This window comes from Gavialis gangeticus, unplaced genomic scaffold (genome assembly GCF_001723915.1).
Source record: "Gavialis gangeticus isolate Ggan-Ray unplaced genomic scaffold, GavGan_comp1, whole genome shotgun sequence".
NCBI classification, from domain to species: Eukaryota; Metazoa; Chordata; order Crocodylia; family Gavialidae; genus Gavialis; species Gavialis gangeticus.
Window position 1 is genome coordinate 9755 of NW_017729003.1, and position 11113 is coordinate 20867.

The 11113-nt window shown below is 37.8% G+C and overlaps 1 protein-coding gene across 7 annotated transcripts in view; it reads left to right on the forward strand.

Annotated features, from left to right (window-relative positions):
• LOC109290924 (ankyrin-3-like) overlaps window positions 1–11113 on the forward strand; it is a 106955-nt gene that overhangs the window by 8937 nt on the left and 86905 nt on the right. For all 7 annotated transcript variants that reach the window (XM_019507744.1, XM_019507745.1, XM_019507750.1 and 4 more), the window contains exon 3: window positions 8206–8430. In XM_019507744.1, the coding sequence (XP_019363289.1) occupies window positions 8206–8430 (225 nt within the window). The remainder of the gene's footprint in view (window positions 1–8205; window positions 8431–11113) is intronic.

The window sequence follows — 11113 nt, forward strand, 5'->3', positions numbered from 1 at the left end:
GGAGGATAGGTTTAGGTTAGATATTAGGAAGAACTACTTCACTGTAAGGGTGGCCAGAGCCTGGAATAGGCTTCCCAGAGAGGTGGTGCTCTCGCTTTCCCTGGAAATCTTCAAGAGGAGACTGGATAGGCACCTGGCTGGGGTCTTATGACCCCTCCCACCCCCAGTGCTCATTTCTGCGCATGGCAGGGGGTCGGACTCAATGATCTGTCTAGGTCCCTTCTGACTCTATGATTCTATAATTCTATGTGCTTAAACAAAGTATAAATATAAAAAGTAAGTAAGAACTTACAGTTGGATTCTGAAGCCCTGATCTACCAAAGCACCTGGTTAACATGTGGCTAACATAAATACAAAGTAGTAAGAGATTAAGACCAAAAGTCTATCCACTATCATAGGATCATAGGGCTAGAATGAACCTAATCTTGTCCAATCCTTTACCCTGACACAGAATCTGTATACCTAGACTATTGACAAATAGTTGTCTAACCTGCTTTTAAAAACTTGTTGTGAAAGAGATTTCACACCCTTCCTACATAGCCTTTTCCAGCCTCCATTGCCTAAATCATTTTGTTGTTAATTATACTGATTTGTTTCCTGCCCCATGTCTAATTGACATAAAAAAATAAATGATCACTGCTCTTCTTTCAGCAACTTCATGAATATTGAAAGACTATTACCACATTCCCTTTAAGCCTCCCTTCTACAAATTTTTCTATCTTTCCTTATATGTCAGGTTTTTCCAACATCTTCTCAATTCTTGTTGCTCTTGTCTGAACTCTCCATATATTTTCTCCAAACTGTCCCCATCTTCCTTGAAATGTGATGGCAGGACATAATACCCCAAGGGAGGTCATATCAGTGCTGAGTAAAGCAGAAAAATTACCTTTCTTGTCTTACAAACAATGCTCCTGTTAATACATCCTAGAATAAATTTGACATCTTTGCAACAGCATCATATTACAGACTCTTGTTGTAGTATTGTATGATCTACAATAACCCCTAATTCTTTTGAGCAGTTCTACAACCATATCAGTTATTCCATAGTTGATATTGTATATTTAATTTCTCTTTCTGAAAGGTTCTTGGCGCTTGCCCTTATTGAATTTAATTTTATTTCAGATAATTTCTCCACTTTACCAAGATCATCTTGAATTTGATCCTGTTAGCCAAAGTGCTTTCGAACCCTCCCAGTCTGGTCTTACAAATAACTCGTATAATTGTACTCTATTTGCATCAGTCAAGTCATTATGGAAAGAGTTGAGCAAAACCTGGCCAAGGACAGCCCTCTGTAGGATGTCACTTGTAATAAATTTCCAGATGGACAGCAAATGATTGATAAATACTTTTTATGTTTGTGGCTTTTTAATTGGTTGTGTCCTTGCCTGATGGTGATTTCATTTGGGCCATAGTTTACTGATGGGAATATTTGGGACAGTATCAAAAGTCTTACTGAAGTCAAGATTACTAAAAAGTCTTATTAAAGTCGAGTCTACTTCCTTTTTGTCCTGCATCATAGTTACCAGGTCAAAGAAGTCAGTCAGATGGCTTTGCAGGATTTGTTCAGACAAATCTATGTTAGCTATCAAGATTCCCTCTAAGGTGCATGCTTGTGTGGCTGTGCACAACTAAAAGTCTGGCTGCGCACAGCCTTTTCAAGGCTGTGCACCGGGAGAGGAGCTGAACATAAGCTCCTAGGTGAGGTGGGGGCAGGAGCCTGATGCAGGCTCCACTGGCTCTGGGGAAGTGCTTCACTCCCCTGCTTCACCTTGGGGAGCAAGGAGGCACGTGGCATCAGGGCTGGGGAGTGGAGCACTTCCCCAGAGCTGGTGGAGCCTGCGCCAGCCCCCCACCCCAGCCTCTATCCCTGCCTTGCTACATCTTGGGGAGTAGCCGCTGCCTGCCCCAAGTGAGGCTTAGCCGGCTCCAGGACACTCCTCTGTTCCCTGCCCTGTGCCATGTGCCTCCTCACTCCCTGAGGAAATGCAGGGCAGCGGAGCAGTGTCCTCGAGCCAGCAGAGCCTCACTTGGGGCAGGAAGTGGCTGCTCTGTGAGGAGTGGCAAGGCAGGGATGGAGGCTGGTGCGAGGGGCTGGCAGCCCCCCAGATGTGGGGAAAGTGCTCCAGCCCCCAGCCCCAGCCTCTTGGCTCCAGCCTCTGGCACCCAGCCTCTCAGCCCCAATCTCCAGCCCCCAGCTCCAGCCTCTGGCGCCCAGCTTCTCGGCTCCAGCCTCCAACCCCCGGCCTCTCAGCTCCAGCCTCTGGCCCCAGGCCCCAGCCCTCAGCCCCCTTCAGTAAGTGTCCCATGCCGGACTGAGGCAGCGCACTCATGGACCGCTACTCCTTAGAAGGAATGTTGTTGGTTATATTTCATCACATTATCTTTCAGATGTTTATATGTTGATTTATAATTTGTTCCAGAACCTTTTTGTCCTGCTACATTGCTTGCCCCAAAGATGTATGGATTCTTAAAGTACCTGTCTTTTGGATGCTAATCCACCTCCTCATTGTGATAAAGCTGTATATTGCACATGGATATTGCTCCTATTTGTTTTCCCTTTTATCTTCCAGGCATTCAAGAAGTTTTTCCTTGCCTTTTCCTGAATTTCAGAACTGGTATATAAATTCTTGATATATAAGACAATACCTTTGTCCCCATCTCTTTCCTTCCTAATGAAGCTATTCTATCCCAATAATCCACTCCTTTGACTTGTCCCACCAAGTCTCTCTGATGCCATTTTGTATTGGTAGTCCATCTGAAATTATCTTCTATCAGTTACCCTTGAAATCACGGATAATTTTGCATACCAATATCAATGGCATTCTTCACATACTTAGCACTCCTCTTCAGTCATAGAATGCTGTTCTGAAACTTTTACCTACAGAATATTGTCCAAATATAGCTGTCAGATTAGGGAAAAACATAGTCATCTTAAGTTTGGTTACCACTTTTTCTCAGTTACACACACTCAGAAGAGATATTATAAATTTTGCACAATGTTTCTACTTGACTGAAAAAGTATTCAAGGAGTTGAAGATCTAGCCCCATATCAGTGAATTTGAGGATAGGAGGGAATTTTGCCATTATGTTAGAATCTTCAAACCTTCCTTCTTTTAAGCCAGAATTGTTTTTTGTCAGTTTAAATATTTTTTTTCTGCTAGTGTATGGTTTGAATTTTGTACTTAGTGAGTACTATATTACCCTGGAATTCACCAAGAAATCACAAGTCTGTGCAGTAGTAGAGCACAAATTTGGTAAACTCTCCAGGTTCTTTTGCCTTAAGCTTTTTAGGGCTAGGGACAGACATTCAAAAAGCCTGAATTGATTCAATCTTTGCAGGTCAGTCTAGTCTGACTAGGCTGAATCAGTTTCTAACCCAGACAGACATCCCAGAAATGCAAGGACATTCCTGAAGTGGTTCAGGCTAGAAGCCGGGGGGCACTAGAGCAGCCCTCCCTTTACTTCTACAGGGCAGAGCTGAGGTGGGTGTGGCCTGGCCACAGCAGGACGCTCTGATTATTCCTCCCTCTTTTGAGCTGCCCAGCAGGGAATGTTTATCACCCCTAACTAAGTATTTATTAACTCATTAAGAAAACAAAGCCTCTCTCCATTAACTAATGGACCTCTTCTTAAACTGCTCTTCCAAGGAAGGACATTAAATACCTGTTAATTACCTCTAAAATGCAGGTCTGCCTCTGTCCTCTCTCACAGCCCAGACTTCAGCCAGCACATGGTCTGCTAGCTAATGCTGAGGTGTCTGTGTAAGGCAGAGGGGAGTGGGGAATAATCCCTACTTAGCAGGGAGAAGCCAGACAGATGCTTTGTGCCTGAAAGTCTGTGCCGAGCTCCAGCCAGGGAGCAAAGGAGAGGGGCCAGCCCTGCTGTGGAGCCAAGAGTCCTGCCCAGCCCAGAGAGCATGCCGAGATGCTGGTGGTGTCCGGGTTATCTTAAGCCAGCAAGGGGTCTGGGCCAGACACTGCATGAACCATATCAGTTAAGTCTGATACTACATTTAACCAAGCTTATCTCAAACTGGTTTTAGCCACTTTAAAATGGGTTTATGTGCACTGAACATCTGTTCTGTTACAGGTTTAAACCAGTTTCTGATCACTTAATCCAGTTTATGTGTAATATCTGTCCCTAGCCCAGATGTAATTCTTCACATGCCTTATTAAATTTCATTTTTCTGTTTCATGTTGCACTTTTTCATCCTTTTGCTTCCTTAGCACAATGAAAGTGAGTTCAATAATGTAATAAGAAGCTCAAAAATTTGGACCATAGATTTTTAAATGTACCATGTGTCAGGTTAAGCATAATATACTTTTGTCTGTCTAGACCAGGGATCAACAACTTAGGGCCTGCAGACTGCATCCAGCCTGCAAAGAGATCCAGTCTGGCACGGGGAATCAGTGGCATGGAGCTACGCCATGCTGTGTTCCCTCTGTTGCACCATGCTTTGTGCACTTGTCTTGCTGCAGAGGGACTGGGAATCAGCAGCAAGAATGAGTGAAGACAGCTGGCTGCTTGGGGGAGGGGGGCAGAGGTATCTAGGTCACAGCCACAACTGGGTTGCAGGCTCCAGCCTATACTGACTAAGGCTGCCAAACCCTGCTCTTGACTGTTGAAAGCTCGGTTCCAAGAGCAGTTTTATTAATGTCATATAAGGAAGTTACATCCTTTTAAGATTCCCAGCTATATCACTCTTTATATGTAGTCATGGGAAAATTTAACAGCTGCATAAAAGCACAATAGCTGATTTTCCAACATACATAATGAAGCAAGGTTTTTGCCATTTTGTCAAAGAATTTGCAACATGATTTTTGTTTTTTCTTTAAGGTATGTTGAGGTCTTTTTTTGGCTCTACTTGCACTCATCCAATTTGCATTGGTACTAATGGAAGTTATTGAGACATTATTTAAAAGTAACTGTGCATTTAGAAATGTTTCCCCGCCCACTTCCCCCACAATGTACAGCATATCTCCAAACAAGGGATATATAAAACAAAAGCTAAAAAATGTTTAAATTTGCCCCCTGAATGTGTTGCTTTCATTATTTTTCTGATTGCTACTTTTCCTTTGCTTATTGACATTTTCTGTTGCTTGCTTCTAATTATCTTATATTAATTTTTCCCTTTTGCTTTCTAAATTATTTTACAGCTATTCCTCTCCACTTCCCCAGTATGATTCAAGGTGATAACTATGTCCTTTTTGTGAATCCTCATTTTGTTTTCTTTATGTTAACTCTTTTTCCACAGTCAGACTGTGTGTAGATGTTTGTAGTACATCCACATCTATCCTCATCCCTTTCTGTAATTAAAGTAGAATGTTTGTTGTTTAGCTTTTAGATTTGTGTTTTAGAGATCATACTGTAGCTTCTATTATTAGCCAGGCATTAATTTACTTAAACATCAGCTACTAATCCTTTTGATAGAAACTGTGCATGAAGTATTGTTTAAAAATATCCACATTATGTTTTTAAAATGGAAAGTTGCTCCTTTTGAAAATGAAATGAGTAAATAACAAATATGTTGTTGGTAATAATGATATTTTCTTGTATTTGATAATGTTTTTAAAGATCAGTCTCTGTTTAAGAGGATGTCCAGAAAACTGACTGCCAAGAAGCAAAGTAAATTAGCCTGTGCTGAGCTCTGTGCTACTGTGGCTAGTTTTCTTTTGGTACCTAAGGTAGCTCACTTCAGGCTAGTTCAGGATTCCCTACACAGTACTACAGACTGCAGTGTAGACACAGAACTTAAGGCTAGATTCTTAAAGATCATTAGGCATTTGACTCCATCAGTTAAAACTAAAATGGTTTGAACTATTGACCTTTAAAAATACCTTTAAAATATGGCTACTGATATTTTGGTATTTGCTCATATTCTGCACTCTTTCTGACTGCCTGGGATTGTCACTTATTCCCTGTTTAGGTGTAGCATATTAATCCAGTGACCAAAGGAAGGAGAAAAGCAAATTTCAACATCTGTTAGCAAAAAAGATACTCTCTTATTGACTTTAAATCACAAATTCAGCTAAGTTCATAGCCAATACATTTCCTAGTCTATAGTCTAGAGTTCTAGTTTAGTTGTAATTTTTCTTCAATAGCATTAAATATGGGAGGTACAAAAAGAATAAAGACCAATTTAAAGACAAGATATAGAATCTTATTTATTTATGTGATTGTAATAATCAAATACTAGAGAATCAAAAAATAGAAATGTATTAACAGATACTAAAATTTATTTTTGTGCATTCAAGTATACAGATTTTGGTAAAAGAGTTCCTCACCTAAATACAGTAGAAGTACGATATATATATAAGTGGTTAATATTAAGGATTATTTTAATAGTTTAAAATTTTAATTATTATTCCTATATTCTAATAAATTATTATCCCAGTATTATAAGATTTTGGAGGAATTTTTAATGACCTGCAGATCTAATATTTGGTCAAGTATTCTTATGAGAACTGTGCCCTCCCAGTGAACTTTTGGAAAGACCTTCCATGAATTATTTGCCAAGGTGCTCCATAACTTGTTACTGTTATTTATGATATTTTGCCAGTAATCAAAATAAAATATCAGTATGATGTGAATATTGTCACTTTTAGCTCCTGATGAACTGTGTGGGCTTTTCCAGGGTAATACAGAAGGTTCTAGCCTTTATGTGAACTAAATTTGTGACTCTTCTTCTTAGGAAAAAGGTGAACTATAAAACTGAATGGATTCTTCTGTTAAGCATCAGCAGGGCATGCAGGACGCAGGGGCAGCAATGACTTCAGTTTGCTGCCAAGATCTCAATTGCAGTTGCAATTGCAATTGCATGGATGCCGCTTTTTTCACCCCCTCCTACAAGTTGGCACCTGGGGCAGTTGCTCTGTTCACCTGGCCCTAGTTATGCCACTGTTAAGGATTAAAATACTTAAGTGTAGGAACTACTGGCAGTAGCATAGACAAGATGGGAGCTATGTAATGGAATTAACAGCTACTCCATTTTTTGCAGGTCATTCACCAGGAATAAATAAGAGATATTTGTGCAACTATTTTATTTCTAAGCCGTAAACCAAACACTTAAATCCATTTTGCCTATTCTATTTGAAAACAAAGAGGTAACCAAAAATTGCAATACGTTTATGTTGCATTATGTTTTAGCACTTATGGTATGGAGACATAGGATGGTATTTCAGAGTCAGTGAGGAAAAACACAATTTCTATTCATTTCTAATATAAAATGAGTAATCAAATCCTTTAGATAACATTGAATGTCCATTGGCTACTGTGAGATTAGCTTCTATTTTTTTACTATTGTTTTATCATCTTTGTCAAGGGTATGTAGATTTTTAGGCAGATGTGTTTTTTGAATTTGCAGTAGATTGTAAGTAATTTATTAAACTGTGTATTTAATTAGAGTTTCCTTTTAAATATAACATGTACAGTTTTAAAATGATGTTATTGCAAACTAGTTTTCTTTTAATTATTCAAAAAGATACAGAAACTGGGAAAAACTCTTTAGAAATCCAAGACACTGGGGGAAAAGGTCATAATATTCCTTCTAGGTTAATTTGTTTTCTAACAGCCATCCATATTGATATGATGTGGTAAAATAATTGATTTAAGCAGGGTTAAGTCTACAGAAAATAACGTGTTTAATATTCTAATTCATGCATATTTACCAAAACCATGTAATAATTATGCTCATCATATGCAGCATTTATTCTGCAAGCTTGTTAAGTCTCCTTGAAAATGGGTATATGATATCCTTTAGAAGGAATGAGATCCAGATATTAAAACATGAAGGTGTGTTTTCCTTATAGTATGGAAAACTGGTTTTTTGTGCATATAGAATTCATTATTTTACATTATAGAACATAGCAGAACATTTTTAAGTTCACTAAAAGACACTAATAACTTAAATATGCTTACTCTTTAACCTTAAATATTCAGTAGTACATGGATTTTTCACAATTATTTTACTAAACCAATAGGATTTTTTTGTTTGTTTATTATTTAAAATTTAAGTATAAATTTAAGGAAGAAACCTGGTAAAAATTACATTCAGAATTTAGCTGGAAGAGAGTGTGTTTTGCTTTAAGGATAGTGTTACTTGTTGCTTTCTTCATAATTGTTGATTTCACTACACTTTCTACTGAGTTAAATGATGCTTTCTTGATTTTTTTGACCATTTTAATGACAATCGCCTTTTCTCTACAGTTTTCTGGTTAGTTTTATGGTTGATGCACGTGGGGGTTCAATGAGGGGTAGTCGCCATCATGGAATGAGAATTATTATTCCACCGCGCAAATGTACAGCACCCACCCGCATCACCTGTCGATTGGTAAAGAGACATAAACTGGCCAGCCCACCACCAATGGTTGAAGGAGAAGGATTAGCCAGTAGACTAGTAGAAATGGGGCCTGCAGGTGCCCAATTTTTAGGGTGAGTTATTCTATGAATTTCATTGTTGATATTCATGTTACATCTTTCATTTCCTTTACCTTGAGGATCTGAGTAGCTACTTATTGGATCTACTTAACTTGATCATTTAAGGTAGGCCTCCAATTCTTACACTGCAGATGAGACTTGATCCTACTATTCATAACCAGGAAAAGTGCTCTTTGACTTGGATGAAATTTTGCTGTTGTGATGATGGAAGCATTAGGCCAAAAGGCCAAATTTTGCCCTTGGCTTATCATAAATAACACCCTTTGAAGTCAAATGTAGTTATGTCAGTGTGTGTGTGTATAAATATATCTCCAAGGACAGGATTTGGCTCTCAGGCTGAATAGAAGTCCTGACGAATATCACTCATAAGGAAGCTTGCTGAAATCATCCACCAGTTTCCAAATGTAGGGCTGTGTTTTCCACTTGACGTGTGTATGACTCCTGCCTATTTTAATGGAAGATGCCCACCAATGTGATTTCAGAGCACTTAATATAGAGCATCATTTCCTACAGATGCTAGGATCTGACTTTTTTAAAGTTTAAATTAAGGGAAACAACCCACTATGATGTGGTATTTTTTTAATTATAAATTTTGTTCATTACCATTAAATGGCACCCTGGTGAAAACTGCTGGTTCTGTCAGGAATGACAGCTTGTTCCTAATATCCCCTTCTTGTTTCTCTTCCTGCTGCATGGATGTTATTCAGTAAACTGCATCTTCCTACCAATCCTCCCCCTCTAAATGAGGGTGAGAGCTTGGTTAGCCGAATCCTGCAGCTTGGGCCTCAAGGAACAAAATTTATTGGGTAGGATATTTACAGAAAAGATACAGAATGTCTCCAAGTTTTTGTTTGTTTCCAAGTTTTGTCATTCCCATAATCTTTTTCAGTTTCCTTAAGCTTTCAGTTGATTTATGTCACTGAAAGAATATCATAGTGGCTTGACTTACTATAGCTCTGCTACTGTAACTATCTTTTGCTTCTAGGCATGTGAAATTCACTGCAAGCATTCTGTTTTCATAACTTCTGTGCTTTCGTAATTTTTTAAATTTCAAGTGTTTCAACTGCATCAATTACATTTTAATATAGAGTGACAGTCCTTTAATTTCAACTTTTGTGGTAGAGAAGGTATTTACAGGCTCTGACGTGATCAACTTCAGGAATAGCATTATCGTATGTGGTTTTACATAGTGTCCCTATGTGTAACAATGGGCTGGGCTAGAAAAATAAATCACTAAATAAATAATATTTAATAACTGTGGAGAAATCTTAACCATTTAAGCTGCAGTAGACATGAGTAAAATTAAATATCAAACATAAAATTTGGTGCATTTTGAAAAACGTAAAATACTCAAAGAGGTTGCAATATTTATCCAGAAAGTGGCAGTAAATGTTCTCATCTTTTGAGTCTCCCGTGAAACTTTCTTATGAAATTTAGTTTCTTAAGTTTTCTAAAATACTAGAGTTAGTATTCAGTGTTCGATACCTGTTTAATACCTTCTCACTGACTACTCCTATTAATCTTCATGTACAAAATTGTGTGGTTCCTAAATATTTACAGAGACAGTATCTGATACATTAACCTGCAAAGATTGTATTAAAATGTTAGTTTTGGTAAGATTGTATTTTTTAACTTGAGATATGCCCATGAAAATAACCAACTTAGGCAACAGTGTTTTGAATTTTTTATATACTCCCACCATACATTGTGGGATATATACCATATGTATCACCAGTCAAAAGACTAAGATGAGAATAACAGAATTCTAGAATTTATACAGCTTCTAAAGAGATTTATTAAATATTCTCCCTTTTACTGTATTTATGAAAATTAGCATTGTCTAATTCCAGTTGCCTTGGTTTTTAGTGTAAACAGGTTCATTTAAAAATATTTTGTATATTAACAAGGGCTGCTTCTGTGACTAACATAATAAAATGACTGACTGATGGTTGCACAGTCCTTTATATTATTATTTTTCCCATCTTCTGATGTTACCTTTAACTGAGCTGCTGTATAGAGGTGACATTCTAATTTACAACCTCTGTAGGAAAATAATGATACTGTCTATTTAAATGTCTTAAAGCTGCATAATCCATAATTATTTACCTATTTAACGGTTTCGGTCAATTTGCTTTAGCACATTTTAGAATGCTTATGTTGTCTGTAAGATGTTCAGTAAAAATATTGTCTTGTTGAGTAGTGGCACTTGAAAAAAACAGCAGTTTCTTTTGATTATTCAGTTATCATTTAATTACTCACTTGAAGTCCTATGTATAAGATGTACTGTCAGGTCATTCAGTTGTATTGTTTTATTCTCCTACCCTTAAAAACAGCTTTAAAATAGCTACTACCAATGTATTTATGCTGTTGTTTAAACTGAAAGAAAACAATTTTGAGAGCATTTAACCATTTCCTAGCAGTTTTTATGACACAGCTGTTACTAACTTGCATTCATGTATGAGAACCAGAAACTGAAATTGGCTGGTAGCAAACCATCTAGTTTATTAGCTTGAATGTACAGAGAATGCAAAGGAACTGATGAATAATTTACTGGATTTTTCAAATTTTAAGAAACAGTAATATTGGGATTTGGAAATTTTTTTTTCCCCTTCATTTTTCTCTGTGAATATGTTAGACCCAGCCCTACGGCATGTGTACACCCACACCCACACACACC